This window comes from Euprymna scolopes, chromosome 45 (assembly GCF_053919585.1).
Source record: "Euprymna scolopes isolate OS-2025 chromosome 45, ASM5391958v1, whole genome shotgun sequence".
NCBI classification, from domain to species: Eukaryota; Metazoa; Mollusca; class Cephalopoda; order Sepiida; family Sepiolidae; genus Euprymna; species Euprymna scolopes.
This window is the reverse complement of record NC_136526.1, coordinates 40,136,993-40,160,760: the sequence shown is the minus strand read 5'-3', so window position 1 is coordinate 40,160,760 and position 23,768 is coordinate 40,136,993. Positions and strand designations below refer to the sequence as shown.

The 23,768-nt window shown below is 33.4% G+C and overlaps 1 protein-coding gene across 1 annotated transcript in view; it reads left to right on the top strand.

Annotated features, from left to right (window-relative positions):
* Positions 1–23,768, top strand: part of LOC145269174 (uncharacterized) — a 273,418-nt gene that overhangs the window by 34,646 nt on the left and 215,004 nt on the right. The window contains exons 2-5 of the mRNA XM_080124782.1: positions 4,009–4,190; positions 6,674–6,757; positions 19,938–20,060; positions 21,776–21,942. Of these exons, the coding sequence (XP_079980908.1) occupies positions 4,009–4,190; positions 6,674–6,757; positions 19,938–20,060; positions 21,776–21,942 (556 nt within the window). The remainder of the gene's footprint in view (positions 1–4,008; positions 4,191–6,673; positions 6,758–19,937; positions 20,061–21,775; positions 21,943–23,768) is intronic.

Below are 23,768 nucleotides of genomic sequence, written 5' to 3'. Positions count from 1 at the left end.
CCGTGTGGGGGAGGTTTGGGAATGCCAGACTTTGGCTGGCCTTCCTGAGCCAGACCTTGACAGAAGAGTCTGTATGAACCCCACGGTAGAGGCCGCTTTTCCTGACCTCATTCTCGAGCACAAGGTCAAGGCACGTCGAAAACCATGCAGCGACACACAGTTCTTGAGAGAGTGTAGGGCTGCACTAAGGAACCTCCCAAGGTCCATGACATTTCACAGCTGACTAGAAAGGAACTATATAAGAAACTAGTGAGGAGGAGGGGGGGCGTTGACGACTCGCGAGAACGTCTGGGGTTGGCGAAGGAGGAAATCTGCTCCCGGTGGAGCTGGGCGCCAGGTTCGAGTCATCTCTACAACCCTAAGTTTTCCTTGACCTGGCGATTGGCCCGAAATGCGCTGCCCCCTCAACACCATACTGAAAAGTGCCAGGCTAGTGAGGCTGTTAGGGTGTCCCTGTTGCAGAACCCCAGCCGAGGAAACACTGGAACACGCATACTTCAATTGCAGCGGACTCAGACAGTACTGGACGTATGTCAATGAAGTGACCGCTCGCGTCGATCCTGAGCAGCCTTGCACGCTGGATTTGCAAAGCCGTCTTGGAACAGTGAGAGATTAATGGTGTTTCTTGCGATCCTGGCCGTAGCCAGAATGGTGATATGGAGTTCAAGTGCAAGGTTGGATCTTTTGCTAATCAGGATCTGATCCCCTTCTTCAAGCATCAGCTGAAGGTAAAGAGCAGATGTGATACAAAAAGATTATACTCCGAGACCATTGACCAAAGATGGATAAAGATAGCGAGTCTGTGCATGCGTAGTTGGAGTCAGTGTTCCCTGCCTAAGCATGGCGTACATGGTTCCAGATCCTGCTGGACTCCAAACCCCTAAAACAATATATATTCTTAGCTAGCCAAGTGAATGGCCTTCTCCATCCCCGATGGGAAACCTCCAAGATACCCACACTCGGTCTTTTTTTTTTTGTCCCTGGCTACTCCAATAAGCAATCTTGGAGAAACTTCACATACCCACTCCCTTCAAAGCCAGTTTCTTTGCTCCTGCCAAAAATTTCAGCCCCATATAGAGAGCGACTTGCTTGTTTTCGGTCAACACCAAGCCGGAAAACGGTGTGGTTTGAAACAACTCCTCACCGGCTATAAAAACGTTGGAACAAACCTGTTAAGTTTTATGACATTGTGTTGAACAAAGATGGCGGCGTAGTTCAGATCAGTAACCAAGATGGCGGCCAAGAATCAAATGCGGTCCGTGGTGTAGTTAACCTGTTAAGTTCTGAGACATTGTGTTGAACAAAGATGGCAGCGTAGTTCAGATCAGTAACCAAGATGGCGGCCAAGAATCAAATGCGGTCCGTGGCGTAGTTAACCTGTTAAGTTTTGAGACATTGTGTTGAACAAAGATGGCGGCGTAGTTCAGATCAATAACCAAGATGGCGGCCAAGAATCAAATGCGGTCCGTGGCGTAGTTAACCTGTTAAGTTTTGAGACATTGTGTTGAACAAAGATGGCGGCGTAGTTCAGATCAGTAACCAAGATGGCGGCCAAGAATTAAATGCGGTCCATGACGTAGTAAACGGCAAACTGATTGAATCCAAAATTCAACAATTTTTATAATAATTTTGAAACGTTTTCATTGGTTGTTTAACACAGCCGTTGGTTATAAAAATGATTGGCGAATCCATTCGTCTCATACCCCCATTAGGAGTCAAAAACATTTTACAATGTAGTGTATAAATTCAAATGCTCTATGGGAGAATGTAATTCCGAAAATAATACATACATTGGACATACAACGACAACATTGTCCCGGCGAATAACCATGCATCTAAATAATACTAGTTCTGTATATAAGCATTTGATTTACAATTCTTGGCAGTATCTGTTTCGTAGCACAAAATCGTTCACTTAATTATTATATCAATCAGTGAATCTATTTTGCCCTTAACTCATCAGAAAAAATAGCAACAATCAATCCATCTTCTTTTGATGGATTGATTGTTTTTATTACTTCTGATGAGTTTATTGTCAATCATTTTTACTTTTGGAACGACCCCCACAACACAAAGCGCACTCCGGACAGCCATTATTTATTTGTTGGCAAAAGTACATTGAGAATGATGTTGATTATGTAGAAAAATATATTCTGGAGTACAAAAAGAGTGTTCGTTTTAATGGCACCATTCCCGTCTTCGTAGCGCTTCAACTTTTTGATTTAAAAAAAAAAGGAGGTTTTACTTCCATATCCTGGTTGGGATGTATAAAAGTGAAATTTGATTTATCTCCCCCACGAACGGGGGAAAATAACAAGCTATATTCAATTAATAGTTTTATAGTAAATTGTTTTGAATATTAGTTGTTTTATTTGGCGTTAAATAATTCTAATTGACACATCATAAAACAGAAAATTGTTTTGAATATTAATTTAGTGTTAAATAATTCTAATTGACACATCATAAAACAGTAAATTGTTTTAAATATTAATTTAGTGTTAAATAATTCTAATTGACACATCATAAAACAGTAAATTGTTTTGAATATTAATTTAGTGTTAAATAATTCTAATTGACACATCATAAAACAGTAAATTGTTTTAAATATTAATTTAGTGTTAAATAATTCTAATTGACACATCATAAAACAGTAAATTGTTTTGAATATTAATTTAGTGTTAAATAATTCTAATTGACACATCATAAAACAGAAAATTGTTTTGAATATTAATTTAGTGTTAAATAATTCTAATTGACACATCATAAAACAGAAAATTGTTTTGAATATTAATTTAGTGTTAAATAATTCTAATTGACACATCATAAAACAGAAAATTGTTTTGAATATTAATTTAGTGTTAAATAATTCTAATTGACACATCATAAAACAGAAAATTGTTTTGAATATTAATTTAGTGTTAAATAATTCTAATTGACACATCATAAAACAGTAAATTGTTTTGAATATTAATTTAGTGTTAAATAATTCTAATTGACACATTATAAAACAGTAAATTGTTTTGAATATTAATTTATTGTTAAATAATTCTAATTGACACATCATAAAACAGAAAATTCAAAATCTTTGAAAACCAAGAATTGTTAAGAAAATATTTATAAAATGATAAAATCAACTTTGGTCCACCAACTTAGTTGAATTTGAACCTTAGAATTTACCTTTGTCTGTTCGTCCGTTCGTTTGCAAAATTCTCAGTAACTACTCAATGCATTATTCTGAAACTTTGTATGAAGTTACAACTACCCAAAGGAGGAAATATAACATTCTCAGATATTTTATAAAAATCCTGGTTGCGTCCCCAGCGAATCAAAAGGGGTCAAAATGGCCAAAAATAGCACTTTCCGCGACATAGAATCTCTTCCGACCATTAGATTTTGCTGAGAATTACCCAAAAGCAAAACCACATGGATATACATTTGGAAACGTAATATTTTACCCTGAAAAAATTCTGGTTGCGTCTCCAGGGGGTCAAAAGGGATCAAAATGGCCAAAAATAGCCCTTTTCGAGAGACAGAATCTTTTCTGACCATTAGATTTTGCTGAAAATTACCCCAAAACAAGACCACATGAATATACATTTGGTAACGTAATATTTGACCCTGGGAAAATTCTGGGGCTTGAGCCTCAGAATTTCTTAGGGGTGAAAAACACCTGGGGCTAATTTAAAAATTTTTTTTTTATTTTTCTTCTAAAATTCAATGCATCAGTCAGGGGACCATATAGTTTTTGTCTTGTTTGATTTGATTTATATATATATATATATATATATATATATATATATATATATATATATATATATATATATATATATATATATATATAATGTCCCAATTTTCGGTATTGGGTTTCAAAGATTTTCAAATTTTAACATTACGAAATATTTTTTTAAGATGCGAAACACATTAATGTTTGACTATTTTTCTGTTTGTTTTATTTTGTTTTTGTTTCAATCATGTTTCTCTTTCATTTTTTTGTTTTTATTTCAAAAGGGTTTTACGGCTGCTGTTGTTGGCAGCCATGTTTGCCGCCTGCAGTTCACAGATGCTGCAAATGCAGTGTTCAACCAATCAGAGGCAGGCCTCAGTCGGAACGACGAATGCAAATGTGATCTTGGCGGGTATTTTCCCGATTCGGAAAAGTCAAACAACGGAATGTGGCGATTACGACGAAGGTAAAAAAAAAAGAATTCTCAGTTCGCTGTGTCCACTCATTTAGCCTTCAAAATATCGATAAATAATTTATTGTTGCAGTGTCGCATCTCTCAAACTCCTCGGTTTAACATTCACAGGCAACCTGAATTGGAACAAATACATTAAATACATTGCAAAGGCTACGGAAAGAAAGGCTGGCTTCCTCTACCGGGCTAGAAAAATTACTCACAGCAGAGAGAATCCAATATCTTTACAAAGCCACAATTTTCCTTTTCTGCCCATCAAAAATAAAAGACCTTAATTTCTTGTTCACCATTTATATCAAAGCCATTTTTTTATGAGCTAAATAATTATTTTAAATAGATAATTTAAATTAAATTCAAATAATTATTTTAAATAGACAATTTAAATTAAATTCAAATAATTATTTTAAATAGACAATTTAAATTAAATTCAAATAATTATTTTAAATAGACAATTTAAATTAAATTCAAATAATTATTTTAAATAGATAATTTAAATTAAATTTAAATAATTACTTTTAAATAGACAATTTGAATAAATTATATAATTATTTTTAAATAGATAATTTTAATAAAATTTGTGTAATTATATTTAAATAAAAAATTTAAATTAAATTCAAATAATTATTTTTTTTATAGACAATTTAAATTAAATTCAAATAATTATTTTTTAAATAGATAATATACATTAAATTCAAATAATTATTTTAAAATAGATAATTTAAATAAAATTGATATAATTATTTTTAAATGGATAATTTAAATTAAATTTGAATAATTATTTTTAAATAGATAATTTAAATTAAATTCAAATAATTATATTTTAAGTAGATAATTTACATTTAATCCAAATAATTATTTTTTAATAGATAATTTAATTTAAAGAATTCTTTTTAAAATAGATAATTTTAATAAAATTGATATAATTATTTTTTAAATGGATAATTTAAATTAGATTGATATAATTATGTTTTAAATAAATAATTTAAATTGAATTCAAATAATTATTTTTTAAATGGGAAAAAATGGATGAGAAATATTTAAAAGGTGTTCTTAATTTCTAATCTTGTAAAATTCAAGAAAAGTCGAGAAGTATTTTTCTTTATATTGGCTATGTACACGTGAAAGAATCATAAAAGAAGAGAATGGTTTTTATATGGAACGGAGGTTTTTGTCACCTAATGAAATCTTTTTAGATGGAAACAGTAAATTTATTGTAGGGACGAATGATTATTTTGTTTACCTAAATTGAATAAAATGATATTCTGCTCTTTTTTATTGAGCACTATCAACAACCTCGTTAATTTAATTTTTAAAAAAAAATATTTTTATCTGAAATATCTATCTATCTATCTATCTATCTATCTATCTATCTATCTATCTATCTATAAACGTGAAATTGCGTGTATGTGTGTGTGTGTGTGTGTGCGTGTGTGTGTGTGTGCATTTCCCTACCAAATAACTCTGTCATTTTTCAGTCTACAGACTGAAAATTTGACATAAGGGGTATTGAGATTTAGGAAAATCTTTTTAATCAGTTTTCGCCCAGAAATTTGGCTGCCAAGGGGTCAAAATTCAACGATTTGACCTTGAAAACTCTACCAAACTCCTCCGCCAATTTTTGGTCTAAACACTTGAAATTTTAGATGTAGGTTACTTGGACATGGATCAAACTTTTTAATTTGATTTGAGCCCAGAACAATAAATGTTAAGGGGTCAAAATTGAGGTCAAATATAAAAAAAATTGCCCTCTGCGATCTCTAACAAAGCCAATTTTTGGTCTAAACATTTGAAATTTTACATAAAGCGTATTCAAACATGCAGCAAGCTTTTTTAATAAATTTTTAGGCGAAAATTGGCTGCCAAGAGATCGAAGTTGAAAATGTTGACTTTTGCAGACTCTACAAAACTCCTCCGCCAATTTTGTGTATAAACACTTGAAATTTTAGATGTAGGTTACCTGGACATGGGTCAAACTTTTCAATATATGTATACATATATATCTTTGCACATAAAGTTCTGAATAGTACATAGGGCCTGAGCAAAGTCGAGCTGAACTGCTAAACTGCACACACACATACACCCACACGCACACACACACACACACGCACACATGCGTATATATATATGTGCGTATATATAAATGCGCGATAACCACAACTTTTTGCATGAACCTGACGAATTTTCACGAGAATGAAATGTGGAATATTCTGTGTAGCTTAATTGCCATATATATTTTCATAACTTACTACCTAGCTCTACCTATGTATTGAGTACTGTTGAAGTAAATAGTAAATACTAAAAATTCATTCATAAAATTATATCTTTGTATATTAATTCATATGATTAAATGAAGTAATTATATATATATATATATATATATATATATATATATATAATGCAATTACAAATAAAAAATTGCATTAGCAATCTAAAGTTTTTATTCAATTAATTTAATTTATTTAAATTTTCTTGTACAGATACCATGCAATTGTACGAAGCTGCTCGATGGAGTTTGGAATACATCAATTTGAGAAATTTAGCTGGAAATGGAATAAAATTGGGTAAGTATATATATATATATATATATATATATATATATATATATATATATAAATATGTGTGTGTGTGTGTGTGTGTGTGTATATACAATCATGAGCAAAAAAAAAAAAATGGGCCAAGAGTGAAAGACGGAAGAAATCGATTTTCCCATTAATTTTTTTTTAATTTTAACTGAAAATTTCTATTTTGCATATAATAATAAGTGGAAAAATTAATCCTAAAAATGGTAAGACTGCATCTTGACGAGGATATAAAAAACAGAATTACAGCATATTTTTGATGTTTTAAGAAAAGAAAAAGTGAAAACATCTCTTTCTGTAGTGAAAAAAAAAGGAAAATCTGGATCCGGTCGCCCTAGAGCATCCACTTTGAAGGACGACCACAGTCTTAAATTAACTGTTTTGAAGGATCAAAAGAAAACTTACGTTGACCATAGCAAAGAATTAAAACAGGGGCCGAAAATTCTTTTTCAAGATATACAATATCTAGACGAATGTAAAAAATAGGATTTCCCCCTAAAAGACGTGCAAAGAAGCCATTTTTATCCAAGGAGAACATCAATGATAAAAAGAGATTTTTCTCGTGTTATAACAAGAAAGATACAGACTGGTTCAAGAATGTTTTCCGGTCAGATAGAATCAAGATTTTGTCTTGTTAGTGATGCTCGAGGTGTGTCAGAAACTTTGTGAAAAAATATTGACTATTTCGACCCCTGTCTTTCCAAGCTTATAACTACTCGAAAAATGTAATTCAAACCCTAACTTTTTTTCAATTAAAGGAGCAAGGACCAAGGTTTCATTTAAAAAAAAAAAATTAAAAATACAAACAACGTGGTTTAAAAAAAAAAGCTTTTAAACTTCGGACTTTACAGGTAATTTTTTTTGTTTTAAATTAGAATATATTATTTAGTGATCTTTTATCTTCAATTTGTGATATATAAAACTTTAGTACATAAATTAATTATTCACTTTTTAATAGACATTACAAAATAGGGGGGGGATGAATTTGAAAAAAAAACGTTTGTTTATTGGAAAGAGCATAAAATTTCACATTGACCCTGAAAATATTCGTAAAAATAGAATCAATAGAAAAATTTTGATAGATTTTTAAAGTTTAAAAATTGAAAAATATTGAATTCGTAAAATTCAATTAATTTCATTACTGTTTTTTACTTTTTATACAACTTTAATAGTTTATTTTGGAAGTATAATCCATAAAGAAAATAAACAATAGAAAAATTTTGATAGATTTTGAAATTTAAAAAATTGAAAAAAAATTAACTCATAAAATTCAATTGATTTCATTACGTAAAAAAAACATGGCTGCATGAAGGCGCGCCGGCACTTTGTAAACACTGTTTTTTGAAAAATAATATTTCTATTATTTTTCAAACAACTTTAATAGTTTATTTTGGAAGTATAATCCATAAAGAAAATAAACAACCCACTTTTAAAAGAGAAATTAAAAGTTTTTTTTATACTTTATTCGCAGTTTTGTGTTTCAGGTGTCAAAAATTCCTACAAAAATTCTGATACACCTAGTGATGCTCCTGAACCGTGCAATCAAAGAACTGAAGCATGATTTTCGCCAAGTTGCATAAAAATGACAGTTAAACACAGGAATGGAGGGATAATGGTATGAGGAACTTTTACTGCAGCAGGAGTTGGGGAACTTATTAGATGTGAAAAGTCAATCAATGCAAATGAATACATTCTAATATTAGAAACAGGACTGTTACCAAGTATCCAGAAGTTGGCAATATCCCAGAACATTATTTTTCAACATGATAATGCCCCTGCACACACTACTAAACTCACAAAAAAAATGTTTTTCTGATAATTCAATTGATGTGATATTTTGGTCAGGTCAAAGCCCTGATTTAAACCCAATCGATAATATTTGGTCCATAATATCTCGTACATTTGCCAGAAGAACTTTTGAGAACAATGACAAACTGTAGGAATAGCATCTTCTCTTCACAGTGTTCTACTTTGGTTGAGAGCGTGTCTAAAAGGATTGATCTTTTGAAGAAATCAAAAGGGAGGCGATTCCATCCTAAGCATTTATTAAAGTAAATGTCTTGTTCTGTGTTATTAGTCTCGTGTAAGTTTCCTTGTTCAATTGTTCTTTGTTCAATGTAGCTTTTAGTGCAATAAAATGTATAAAATTTGTTTGGCCCATTTTTTTTTGCTCACGAGTGTATATAGCATCTTGAAAAAGCTTTAACAAAGTTTAAGACGAAATATTGATCCTTACATTCCTCTGTATCGACTTTTATGCTGTCCTTTTAGTGTCTTTGCTTGGTTCTTTATTCCCATAGATTCTGTCAGATTTTGATCTACTCAATATCACCAACACACACACACACACACACACACACACACACACACGCACACGCACACACACACACACACACACACACACACACAGCCTACTAGTGTCTCTCGTGCTGAGGTCAAACAACTGACCTCTGATGGTCTTCGGAAACTTTGGCTCGTGATGTCTAATTTTCCAAGAGACCTCCACATTGAATTCTGAACGCCTCGGTGTAGGGTTCTACTGAAAGCGAAAAGCGAAAGCTGCATACACCAGAAAGAAAAGACAGACAATTGGATTCTGTCTACTAAAAATTAATTTCACAAAAATTACAGTCTTTTTACAGATATATACACGTTCAGTTCTTAGCACATTTTTAAATTCACAAATCTCTCTTCTTCGTAGATGGCACTCAGGCGAAATGGAGAGGGGGGGTCAGGCGTTTTTGGGAGCGGTGTTATTTTCTCAAGATTTCAATGCAATCTGGCTAATTTCGAGCTGCATTGGCTTTTTATAGTAAGGGGCGGGTCAGGGTGGATAATCCACGCAACCAATCAGATTAAGCTACGTGTCTGGGGATTTCCAGATCTAAATTGCGTGCGTGCAGTTCAGCCATAGTCTAGAGTTTTGTGACTCTGATACCAAAAATATTAGTTCACATGACCTTAGGGGTCAGTCCCTGTCGATTTTCTTGCCTAGAACTCAGAGCACCTGACCCGGTGTCCTTCAGGTCAGACGAATGTCAGTGTCCCTTATTCTAACATTTCCTGTCATCTATTTTTCAAATAACAAAATATGTCTCTAGCTTTTCAAACAATAAAATATATATCTGACTTTAACAATAAAACAAAGTATATATCTATATATTCCAATTCAAGTATTTTCGATATCCGCTGTTGTCCAGGATACAATTAGACAATCTTAGCATCTTTTACCCGGTCTTTCTCAGGTCCCAGGAGGGTCTCAAATCCCCCATTGGGGGGCAAATCACTCCCTCAAGTCGATCATGTTATACTAGCCCCTATGCTCGAGTATCTGAGCTCTCTCTGTACAGGGTTTGCCAGAAAAAAAACATGACAAGCGCATACTTTTCTCTAGAAGTAAACCCTATGATTCAAAATCGCATAGTATTCACAGCCCAAATAAAAACTCTTCAGTATGACTACGCTATACTGGATTATACAAGGAATATTGCACCTTTTCCAAGGGATGTTGCTTATAATAACAACACTCCACCAGACTAGATGAATTCTTGATGAAACCAAGAGACCACAAGAAAGATAGTGAGAAGAAAATTAATATTTATCATTATTAATTAAACATTTAGTAAAGGAGAATTTAATGCAACACTTAAATATCTATGTATCTCATATAGAGATCAAGTATTAGCCCCCAAAAAGGGGCGTCTTGATTTCTGAGAACTTATTCTGAAGTACAATGAAACAAAGTGCATCCCAGACTCTCACTTAAATTTCGCCAAGAAAGAATATATGGAACTAAACACACAACAGTCACAGAGCTGATTGCATGAAATTCTGTGTTAAAAAGTTTGCAGAGGTGCGGTACTTTTTCGAATTATCCTCCAGTGATATCCAACCTAAAGTAGGCAGCATTGGTTTATCAATGTTAATAAAAGGTTTGACCTTTACTCCTGATCTGAAATGGAACACATACATCAAGTCTGTTGCCAGGGACGCTGGGAAACAGGTGGGATCCTTCTACCGCTCCAGAAGATATCTCACTACTGATGCAATTCTCTATCTGTATAAAAGCCAAGTACGTCCAAGGATGGAGTACTTCTGCCACATCTGGGCAGGAGCTGCTAAAAACAGCCTATCCTGCCTTGACAGAGTACAAAATAGACTTTGTGGTTTAGTGGGGGATGCCTTTTTCTCTTCCCTGCAACCTTTCTCCCACAGGAGAGACGTTGCGAGCCTGTCTTTGTTTTATCGTTATTTCCATGGCAGGTGCTCGTCTGAGCTCCAATCCCTCGTCCCCCCTCGCCAATCTTTCACGAGAAACACCCGTCTGGCTGAAACTACTGTCAATAATTTCCCCCACTCTTTATCTGTGCCTAAATCCAAATGTAGATTCCATGAGCAAAACTTCTTTCTTAGAACTGCACACCAGTGGAACTCTCTGCCGCTTGCCTGTTTCCCACCTGACTACAACTTGGACGTCTTCAAGTCCAACATAAACAAACTCCTGACAAACCGCCCCCTTAAGTAAGACACTCTATCAAAAACCTCAATACTAATGATTACTACAATACTATCTCATTGATTACTGCACACGCAATAACCCTTATCCCTGAGTGGCCTTCGGGCCTTGATAAGTGGTGAACCCCATGTAAAAAAAAAAAAAAAACCCTCAAAACATGCTCTGTTGTACACATCAGCCATCTACAAACATTTTTATTGATTAAAAAGAAATAGCTATATTACTTAGGAAGAGGCATAAACAAGGAACGCAGTATGAACTATGATGTTGGTCAAACAGTCTGTGAGAAAGATGGAGTTGTAGACTGGTGCAGGTGCATTGTCCTGCTGGAAATGCCACTGATCCGATTCGAAGAATGCTGACCTCTTCCAACAGAATCTCTACCTGAGCTCCATTAACCCAATGCATGTAGATCTTAGCCGTGCTGTCAAAAAAAAAAAGGGATCATCCTAAGTTACTGGGTGGATTTGTTCTGTCTGGCCTTCTTGGGTCTGGGAGAGCTAACATGCTTCGACTCTGTTTCTTGATCTCTGGGTCATAGCAGTAGATCCAGCTTTCATTGCAGGTCACCAGATCATCAAAATGCCATAAAAAGGGTTAGATGTGTAAAATTCAACGATACATTAAATTTAAAAAAATGTCGATCCAGAGGATGAAAAACGTGAAATATTAACTAGCATCTTAATTGATCACAATAAAAATATTAATGACGACGACGATTACAGTACTTCTGACGAAAATATTAACCAGACATGTCTATAACCAATAAGGGAGTGAAAAAGGCCAGACTTCTTACAAATTGAAAAGGTACAAGATTACGCTGTGGATTACTGTTATTTGTTGAACAGCGCACCGAAAAGTTATAATGAGGCGATTAATTCAGAAAATCACCAACAATCAAATGCGGTCCGTGGCGTAATTAACCTGTTAAGATTTGAATTGATCTGCTCAACCATCACCCTGCTGTCATGACAACGTCTTTCTTTCTGATCTTCTCCGAACACCCTTGTGACAAACTTTGCGCAAATCTTCCACATCTTCAGTTCCTCATGAATAATTGTGTGTACAGTTCCCACACTGACATCAAACTGTGCATTTATTGTTTCTATAATCACCTGAAATTATTTATTTGACCAATCAACTCTGTTTTGACTTTCTTACTTCTCCCACACCTTTCATCATCCCTCACAGACTCCCTGCCTTCTTTGAATCTCTTATGCCACTCAAATACTCATGCTCGATTCATGCAAAATGGTCAGTGGTCCAAAAGCAGTCTGAAGCATTCCACACGTTTTTGTGGCATTTTTTTTCAAGTTTAAAACATAATTTTATTACTTATCTTCTAAAGTATCTTCACGTCCAGATTTCAATTTTGTAAATTCACCAGCTGTGACAGTCAGACTTTTGTAGAGTGTATTCCAATTACTGCTGTAGCTGTTCATTTGAATCTGAAATCATGAAAATTGGTCAGTCATCTCATAAGATATGTAGCAATAACATACCGAATTTTCAATAGTTTACAACAATTTTAAATGCCTGTGAAAAATAAGTCTGGAAACTTGTTAACTACACCTAGTATGTTCTGAACTTGAGAAATAATGGAGTTTCAATGTAAGATTCGACTATGTATCTCATATGGAGATCAAATGTTAACGCCAGGAATGGGAGCCTTTCGATTTATAAGAATTTTGACTGAGGTAAAATGAGACATAAAATAATAATTAAAAAAACACACATGAAAGACGTAATATAACATATTTAAATGGTCAATTTCGTGAGAGGAAAATTATGTTTTAAACTTCTTTACTAACTCCGTGTTTGAGAGGCAAAATATCTATGCGTCTTATATAGAGCTCAAGTGTTTGCTCCAAGAATGGGTCCCTTAATTTCTGAGACTTTTGACTGAAGTAAGAAAACACACACACACACACACACACACACACACACACACACACACACACACACACACACACACACACACACACACACACACACACACACACACACACACACACACAAGAAAGATATACTATAATATATTTAAATGGTCAATTGGGACGAGGAAAATTAATGTTTGTAACATCTTTACTAACCCAATGTTTTTTTTTTTTTTTTTTTTTTTTTTTTTTTTTTTTTACAAAGGCATCACCACATTATCAAGGCCCAGAGGCCACTCAAGGATAAGGGTTAAAGAGTGTACAGTAGAAATTGGACATTATAGTAATCATTAGTAATGAAAATTTGGTAAATTTAATAACTTATATGGAACGGCTCATCAAGAACTTATTTACTTTAGACTTGAACACAACCATATTGTAGTCAGCCGGAAAGCAGGAAAACGGAAGACAATTCCACAGGCGTGCAGTTCTAAGAAAGAAGCTTTGTTCATGGAATCTACGTTTAGGTTTAGGGACAGATAAAGAGTGGGGGAAATTATTGATAGTGTTTACAGCTAGACGAGTGTTTCTTGTGAAAGTTTGGCGAGGGGGGACCATAGATTGAAGCTCAGTTGAACACTTTCCATGAAAATAACGATACATCAGAGACAAACTCGCAACATCTCTTCTGTGAGATAGAGGTTGCAAGGAGGAGAAAAGGACATCTCCTACGAGGCTACAAAGTCTATTTTGAACTCTATCAAGGCAGGACAAGATATACTATATTATATGTTTGAGAGGCAAAATATCTATGCGTCTTATATAGAGCTCAAGTGTTTGCTCCAAGAATGGGTCCCTTAATTTCTGAGACTTTTGACTGAAGTAAGAAAACACACACACACACACACACACACACACACACACACACACACACACACACACACACACACACACACACAAGAAAGATATACTATAATATATTTAAATGGTCAATTGGGACGAGGAAAATTAATGTTTGTAACATCTTTACTAACCCAATGTTTTTTTTTTTTTTTTTTTTTTTTTTTTTTTTTTTTTACAAAGGCATCACCACATTATCAAGGCCCAGAGGCCACTCAAGGATAAGGGTTAAAGAGTGTACAGTAGAAATTGGACATTATAGTAATCATTAGTAATGAAAATTTGGTAAATTTAATAACTTATATGGAACGGCTCATCAAGAACTTATTTACTTTAGACTTGAACACAACCATATTGTAGTCAGCCGGAAAGCAGGAAAACGGAAGACAATTCCACAGGCGTGCAGTTCTAAGAAAGAAGCTTTGTTCATGGAATCTACGTTTAGGTTTAGGGACAGATAAAGAGTGGGGGAAATTATTGATAGTGTTTACAGCTAGACGAGTGTTTCTTGTGAAAGTTTGGCGAGGGGGGACCATAGATTGAAGCTCAGTTGAACACTTTCCATGAAAATAACGATACATCAGAGACAAACTCGCAACATCTCTTCTGTGAGATAGAGGTTGCAAGGAGGAGAAAAGGACATCTCCTACGAGGCTACAAAGTCTATTTTGAACTCTATCAAGGCAGGACAAGATATACTATATTATATGTTTGAGAGGCAAAATATCTATGCGTCTTATATAGAGCTCAAGTGTTTGCTCCAAGAATGGGTCCCTTAATTTCTGAGACTTTTGACTGAAGTAAGAAAACACACACACACACACACACACACACACACACACACACACACACACACACACACACACACACACACACACACACACACAAGAAAGATATACTATAATATATTTAAATGGTCAATTGGGACGAGGAAAATTAATGTTTGTAACATCTTTACTAACCCAATGTTTTTTTTTTTTTTTTTTTTTTTTTTTTTTTTTTTTTTACAAAGGCATCACCACATTATCAAGGCCCAGAGGCCACTCAAGGATAAGGGTTAAAGAGTGTACAGTAGAAGTTGGTCAATATAGTAATCATTAGTAATGAAAATTTGGTAAATTTAATAACTTATATGGAACGGCTCATCAAGAACTTATTTACTTTAGACTTGAACAAAACCATATTGTAGTCAGCCGGAAAGCAGGAAAACGGAAGACAATTCCACAGGCGTGCAGTTCTAAGAAAGAAGCTTTGTTCATGGAATCTACGTTTAGGTTTAGGGACAGATAAAGAGTGGGGGGAATTATTGATAGTGTTTACAGCTAGACGAGTGTTTCTTGTGAAAGTTTGGCGAGGGGGGACCATAGATTGAAGCTCAGTTGAACACTTTCAATGAAAATAACGATAAAGCAGAGACAAACTCGCAACATCTCTTCTGTGAGATAGAGGTTGCAAGGAGGAGAAAAGGACATCTCCTACGAGGTTTGAGAGATAAAGAAGAACTTCAATACAACATTCGAATATCTATGTATCTGTTCAAGTGTTAGCCTCAGGTAGGGGGAACCCCTTGATTTCTGAGAACTTCGACTGATATAAAATAAAAAATAAAAAATAGGTTTGCAGTTTTCTGCAAATAACAGAGTTGCTGAGATTCTCTGTCATCTTCGTATGACATATTCGGCTACGCATGGCTCGCTAACTATGCACAAGTCATCGTCTGTCTTTGACTCTGAAAGGCCAACACCGGCTGGCATGTGACATTGTATTACAGATGCAGCTACGAAGCACAGCAACATGGTTACATAAAAAAATATGTTCTTACTGGTCAGGAGTAAAAGAACCCTAGCCTGAACCTTGCGCCAAGCAATTCTGCACTAATGGTTTGTGCATGCCTTATAACTTTTAAAAGAAAGATGCATGTATTTTTTTTGACATATTCATGAATGAAATAATAAAAAAAAACAACTTTCAAATTGATTTAAATTCAGTTTTAAATGCACCAAGATATCAAATTAAATCTATTTTCTTGGAATTAAGATTAAAATTTAAAGATTCACAAATACTTTTAAATTGCATTTTAAAATTAGCAATAGCTTTTGTTGTCAGGGTTACACCTAGAATATAAGATAGTTAGAACAGTAGCTATTGGCTTACTTTTCTACCAGAGACATTGGATCCACGTGCCAAAATAAGAATACAAGAACGACAAGCTACAGTGTCAGACACAGAAAGGGGGACCTTTTGATTCCTGAGAACTTCGATTGAGGAGTAAAGGTCAAGCCCAGAAGCTTGTCAAAACATAGAGCCTCCCCAAGACAAGAGTCATTCATTTTAATTGATGCCAGATGAGGATCAGAGCGATGATGATGTAAAGATAGGATTTTGGTTTTAGATACATCAAAAGTAACGAGCCACCGCTTTCCCCATTATACCACGTGCTCAAGATCAGAGGAAAGAGAATCAGAGAGAACTTGGTCATTTACACCCTTTGATGTGTTAAATGAATAAAAAAAGAAAGTAATATAAAATATACATGCCGCAATTAAATTTAAAAATTTAAATATTTCAGATTTGCATTAAATTTCATCCATAGTCATTAGACATCAATTAAACAAGATTCACTGAATTCCAATTTCTTGAGATGTCCTAAATTTCAGACATTTTCCTTCTAGAATCCAAATAGATTTTTATCAAAATTGGAATAAGGATTCTAGACATAAGGTTTAGTATTAGTATATCTTAATATTAATCTTCATAAAATGGACAAAAAGTGGAGTAAAACTGTTTTTATTTAAAAAAATATTTTTTTGAGAATCAACTGACCTCATCCTGTGATCGATATTCTCGTTATCTACAAATACAAACGATAATTCGTTTATCGATGATTCTGGTGCTGTTCTTCCCGATTTTCCCTTGAAAGAACTGACCAGTCTTCGGATTTTGTAATTATAATTGCAAAGATGGGTTCTAGGATTCTTTCTGATCTTAAGGGAACAGCGAGGATACGGTTGGTTTCAATTCAAAGCAGGTGAATTTTGACAGCTGGTTTGGCTGCTCCATACCCAGCGTTACAATCTTCAAAGGAAGAAATAAAAAAAAAATAAAATACCAGTTATTATAGGTGCGCCACAGGGCTTATGAAGAAGAACCTGAAGTCCTACGTAACTAATATTCTTGGTGGACCAAGTGCAAAAGATCCAGACAATTGCATTTAAGAGAACAGCAAGGATAAAAAAAAGGGCTCTCGGTTGGTTTCAATAAAAAGCAGGGGAATGTTGACAGCTGGTTTGGTTGCTCCATACCCAGCGTTACAATCTTCAAAGGAAGAAAATGATAAAAAAGGTCTACTTAATAATTCATTGTAATTCAGCATATCTATCTCTCAGATCCACTGTCTATCGCTTTTATTATAAACTAGCATTTCAGCCCGGCGTTGCCCGGGTGTTTGGAGGTGTATGTTGAGTAAAAAAAAAAAAGCGCTCAATTTTTTTAAACTTTGACCCCTATTATGACCCTTTAACATTTATTGTTTGGGGCTTAAATCAAGTTATTAAGTTAGATCCATGTCCAAGGAACCTATATCTAAAATTTCAAGTGTTTAGACCAAAAATTGTCGGAGGAGTTTGGTAGAGTTCTCAAAGGTCAAACCATTGAACTTTGACCCCCTTAACAGCCAAATTTCTGGTCGAAAACAGATTACAAAGATTTTCCCAAAATCTCAGTATCCTGTATATCAAATTTCGAGTTTGTAGACTTAAAATTGACAGAGTTATTGCGTAGGAAAATGTACACAGGTACACACACAGACACACACACAGACACGTTCACTTATATATATATATATATATATATATATATAACAGATGTAAAATTCTCCAAGTGATTGGGTCTCGTCATCATCGCTATGTACCCCGTTATATTAAGTATCATCCTCTTATGTGACCCCCCCCCCGCTATGCAACATGTTAAAACTTTCTGATCTTCACTAGTCCAAGACTTCCGGTCCTGAATCAATTGCTGTTGTTGTTCTCAAACGTTATGCTCTTGAATATTCTTTTATCCTCTTGAAATTAGTTAATCTCTGTTTGTCGTACGTCTGTTTTCTTGTATATTGAAGGGGGCAGCTCCAGGTTTTTAGTTCGAAACAAAGTAATTAGGATCGAATATAATCATTATTAAAGGAGAATGCTGGAATCAAACTCGGTTAAAATGAATACATTTTTGTTATTTATTTACGATTCCAGAAATGCAGTGGAATTATCCATTGTAGTTAGAAATAGCTATAAATCAAAGTTTAGGTCAGAGCAAAATAGCAGAACAATGAATTAAAGAATGTTTACAGAGAAATATAAGACTTGTGTTGCCAGGACACTTGTTGGAAGTGCATGTGCATGGCATGCACATGTTTGGTCCGCATGTTTAGCTCATATAGAATATACAATCAGGTTAGACTAGAAAACAGCCAGAGCGAGTCGGAGTACAGCCTGAGTTAGTCCAGCAAATAGTTAGCCAAAGCTCATTAGGAAGTGGAGAGGTAAGGACGACAAAATGTAGCAACTTAGCCAGGCACCGAGTTCCAATCACCATCTGGAAAAAATGTCTTATATTGTTATGTAAGCCTTTTGTCTTCGCTGTCATCAACCGCAAGGTAATGTGTCTTTATCTTCATCGTATTGTATGAGAACTTTATATGTAAACCCATTCGAAAGGTTGACTGTATCCCTCTGCAATAATGCATCTCCCCTCCTGTTTAAAGACTTTCATTACACATCTATCTCTCACTTCTGCTGTCTATTATAAATGTGAGCTCCTTAAGTGATTGGATCTCATCGCTGTCGCTGTGTACACCGTTATATTACATACTAGCAGGGAGAACCGAGATTGCCCGGGATTGAATGATGATCAACTAATATTTCACATTCCTATATTTTTATTGTCATCGAAATCCGTGAAATCGCCCGGGAGGAAGCTTCACATGCCTCCATTCAGTAACTTAGTCCAAAATATATGCGCTCTTGAGAACTTATTGTTTCTTTTATATATTGTTTTTTAAATATATAAACTTCTTTCCAGTTAACAACAACAACAAAAAAAAAACATTAAGAAATTTACGTGAGGGCTTTGAACCTACATACAGCATCATGCAAAAAAAAACAAAAAAAAACAAATAAAAAAAAACAAAAAAAAAACAAAAAACAAAAAACAACGACGACGACGACGACGACAAGAAGAAGAAGAAGAAGAAGAAGAAGAAGAAGAAGAAGAAGAAGAAGAAGACACCTAAATTTTCAAGTCTTATAAAATTCATTGCAGTTAATGTAAAAATAATTCAGAAAGTTATGTGCGGAGTTTGAACCACGTCATGCAAAAAAAAAAAAAAAAAGAAAAAAGAAAAAAAAAAGAAATAAACACGCTATCAACTTACCCACAGTAGAATTTTCACGGTTCGTTGTTCTATCATTGTTGCTAAGCGACGACATGGAAGAAATAGCTTTAGCGATGATAGATAAATTAAAATAACGGTTTCGATTATCGATTATCGGTAATTATCGGGGATATTCTGAGACAAAACTTAACTAAGATCACTCCCAGGCTTATACATTAAAGTTCTGTAAATTTTAAAGAAAATCTGTTAAGCCGTTTTGGAGTCTATAAGGAACGAACTCACACACAGACAATGTTGCATTTATATAATTGTGGAGATCATCAGCTGTGACCCCCACCCCCGCAATACAATAGTCTTACTCATTGGAAGTTGTCCCTATCTTTAAAAATGCCGACGATCGGTCACGTGATATTCAATATATTGTACGTTAATGTTCTTCACATCCTGTATTAAGGATCTTCGTGTTTTGTTTTTCTTTTCTAGGGATGCAAGCATGGGATAATTGCTACTCGGCAGGACGAGCCGTGAATGACGTCCTTAACTTTTACCCGGAAGACACCTCGCAGTTGAAATTCTGTAATGCAAGCAATTCCGTCCTGACAATGGGTGAGTGACGTAACAACATCCGACAATTCTCAGTAGGATAAAGCACGAAGGCAACAATGTCAAAGACTAGTGTTCTGTTGTATTTCTCCTGTGTTTAAAGAATAACAATACACTGATATATGAAAACTAGCAAGGCTCTCGGCGTTGTCCGATCGTAAAAGACGCTAAAATATGATATTTTAATATACGCAGATTTCATATTTATTATTATGGTGTCAATTCTCTATCGATTATTATATCGTACCCAATAAATATTCATTTTCAAATAATACAAGAAATCATAAAAGAATTGTACAAAAATAATATAAAAATAATACAAAAATAGTACAAAAAATAATAAAAAAATAAAAAAATAATAAAAACATTACAAGAAATAATATAAAAATAATACAAAGAATAATACAAAAATAATATAAAAGATAGTACAAAAATAATACAAGAAATAATACCAAAAATACAATAAATAATACAAGACTAACACAAGAAATGACACAAAAACAATACAAAAATAATAAAAAAATATTACAAAAAGTATACAAAAAATAATACAAAAAACAACACAAAAAATAATAAAAAATTAATAAAAATATTACAAAGAATAATACAGAAAATAATAAAAAATAATAAAAATTTCACACGAAATAAAACAAAAATAATAAAAAATATTACAAAAAATAAAACAAAAATAATTAAAAAATAATACAGAAAATAATAAAAAATAATAAAAACTTCACACGAAATAATACAAAAATAATAAAAAATATTACAAAAAATAATTAAAAGATAATTAAAAAATAATACAGAAAATAATAAAAATAATAAAAATTTTACAAGAAATAATACAAAAATAATAAACAATATTACAAAAAATAATAGAAAAATAATTAAAAAATAATACAGAAAATAATAAAAAATAATAACAAATTTGACAAGAAATAATACAAAAATAATACAAAGAATAATACAAAAATAATACAAAAAATAATACAAAAAATAATACAAAAATAATACAGAAAATAATAAAAAATAATAAAATTTTTTACAAGAAATAATACAAAAATAATACAAAAATAATAAAAAATAGTACAAAAATAATACAAGCAATAATTGAAAAATACAATAAATAATACAAAAATAACGCCAGAAATAATACAAAAAATAATACAAAAGTGATAAAAAAATAATAAAAAATAATACAAGAAATAATGCAAAAAATAACACAAGAAATAATATAAAAACGATACAAAAATAAAAAAATAAAACAGAAATAAGACAATAATACAAAAAATACAAGAAATAATACAAAAATACAATGAATAATACAAAAATAACACAACAAATAATACAAAAAATAGCAAACAAATAATGCAAAAATAATGAAAAATACAAAAAATAATACAAAAATAATAAAAAAATACAAAGAATAATACAAAAATAACACCACAAATAATGCAATAAATAATACAAAAATAATACAGAAAAATAATGAAAAATTAAAAAAATAATACAACAAATAATATACAAAATACAAAAGATTTTACAACATTTTTTTTTTTTAGCAAAAAACAAAATAAAAAAACCCAAAACAAAAACAAAGCAAACAAACAAACACAAGAGCCCGTAAAAAAAAAAAAAAAAAAAATTGGTTGTTTCTTGTTCCTGACATGAGAATCCGAGGTGGCTTGACAATTCTATTTTCTTGTATTTAATTCAAGGTGTCCTCGGGCCTTATACAAGTTGGTCAACTGAAGAAGTAGCCAAGTTACTGAGCGTATATCCAGGTTCGCAAATCTCATACGGCGCAGCAGATAGCAAGCTGAGTGACAAAGCAATTTACCCGTATTTCATGAGGACGGCACCTTCTTCGGGCACCTATGCAACGGTAAAACATGACATATTTTGAACCTTTACTTTTTCTTAAGTGTATTTCTTTTACTAGCAGGGAAACCCTACGTTGCCCAGGAATGAATCAGGATCAACGAATTATTTTATTATTATTCGGTAAAATCGCCCATTTTTCAATCCTCCTCGAAATTACTTAGTCCATCATACGTTGTAGTCTACATTGCACTGTAGAGAGCCTACTGTTGATTTTATAAAATTATTTATATATATATAATGTCTTGAATTAAAGTTTAAAATGCAAATATCAATTATCACCGTTCAGTTGTGCGCTAAACAGAAACATTAATTTCGAACGCGCCCCTGTCATATCAAAGAATCTACTGTTTATTTGATATGCCGGGCCTTTAAGTCGCATATTGGGTTTTGTTCGTAAAAAAATCTGCTCTTTTCCTTTTAATGGTGGTTTCAATTACATCTAAAGGATACCCATTATTGGGTATCCTTTTTTTTACGAACAAAACCCAATATGGTGGATAAATGTCCGGTTTATATTTGATTGCCGTGGTTGGGGAAAGTAAGTGAAAAACATTTGGAATGTGTGTTTGTTCTAATGGAGCTATATATATATATATATATATATATATATATATATATATATATGTATGTGTGTGTGTGTGTGTGTGTGTGTGTGTGTGTGTGTTAAGGCAATCATGAAGGGAAGACGTATTCATCGGCCAACATTTTTGTGGGATTCCATGAGGAAAAATTAATGTCCGAACCCATAAAACCCTTGGTCTATTTTACATATGTAGACGACACGTTTTGCTTGTTTGATAGTAATTCGTAGGTAAACGAATTTTTCTCGTTACTAAACAGTATGCATCCGGCGTTGAAGTATACGTATGAATGTGAAGATAATTCCGCCCTGGCGTTTCTCGATGTTTTGGTAAAGAAAACTCCATCTAGTTACCTTACATCGATTTATCGCAAACCAACATTCACTGGGCTGTATACACGCTGAGATTCATTCTGTCCTAACAAGCGCAAATATAATTTAATTTGGACATTAACACATCGTGCCCTAATGATCTTCCCGCCAGAAAAATTGGATGAGGAATTAAATACAATTACAGATGTTTTGTCCAATAATGGGTATCCTTTAGATGTAATTGAAACCACCATTAAAAGGAAAAGAGCAGATTTTTTACGAACAAAACCTAATATGGTGGATAAATGTCCGGTGTATATTCGATTGCCGTGGTTGGGGAAAGTAAGTGAAAAATTCACCAAATAAATTAGTTCAACTGTTGAAGGATGTTATTTTGCTTCAAATGTTCGTGTTGTGTATAATACAAAACCATTAATGGCTTTCAATAAAAAAGATGTTCTAACCCCTCATCATATTAGTAATGTCATTTATTCATTTAAATGTGGTTGCGGTGCCGACTACGTAGTTCGAATGTCTTTAAAATTGGTAAGTCGCATACAACAACATGTACCGAACAAAATCAGGAATGGAACATTCCTACCTACCGACGCTGTAAACAACACATATGGATCCGCTATAACGGAACACTTTATTAAATACCGGGATTGTGCAACGAACTTCAGCACCGACTCTTTCTCCGTATTGAGTCGAGCTCACTCCGTATATCATCTAAGTCTTGGAGACTGTTCACGTTCGTCTTAGGAAGCCTTCCCTTTGTAAGCAAAAAGACTACTTGTTGGCTTTGAACGTGATCAGCCTCTAAAAATTCATCCCCATACGATTGCTGTTGCCCTCGTCTCTTTTTTTTAAGATTTTATCATCAAGGAAAAAAAATTACTAAAAAATAAATCCCTGGATTCCAATTTTGATGAGTG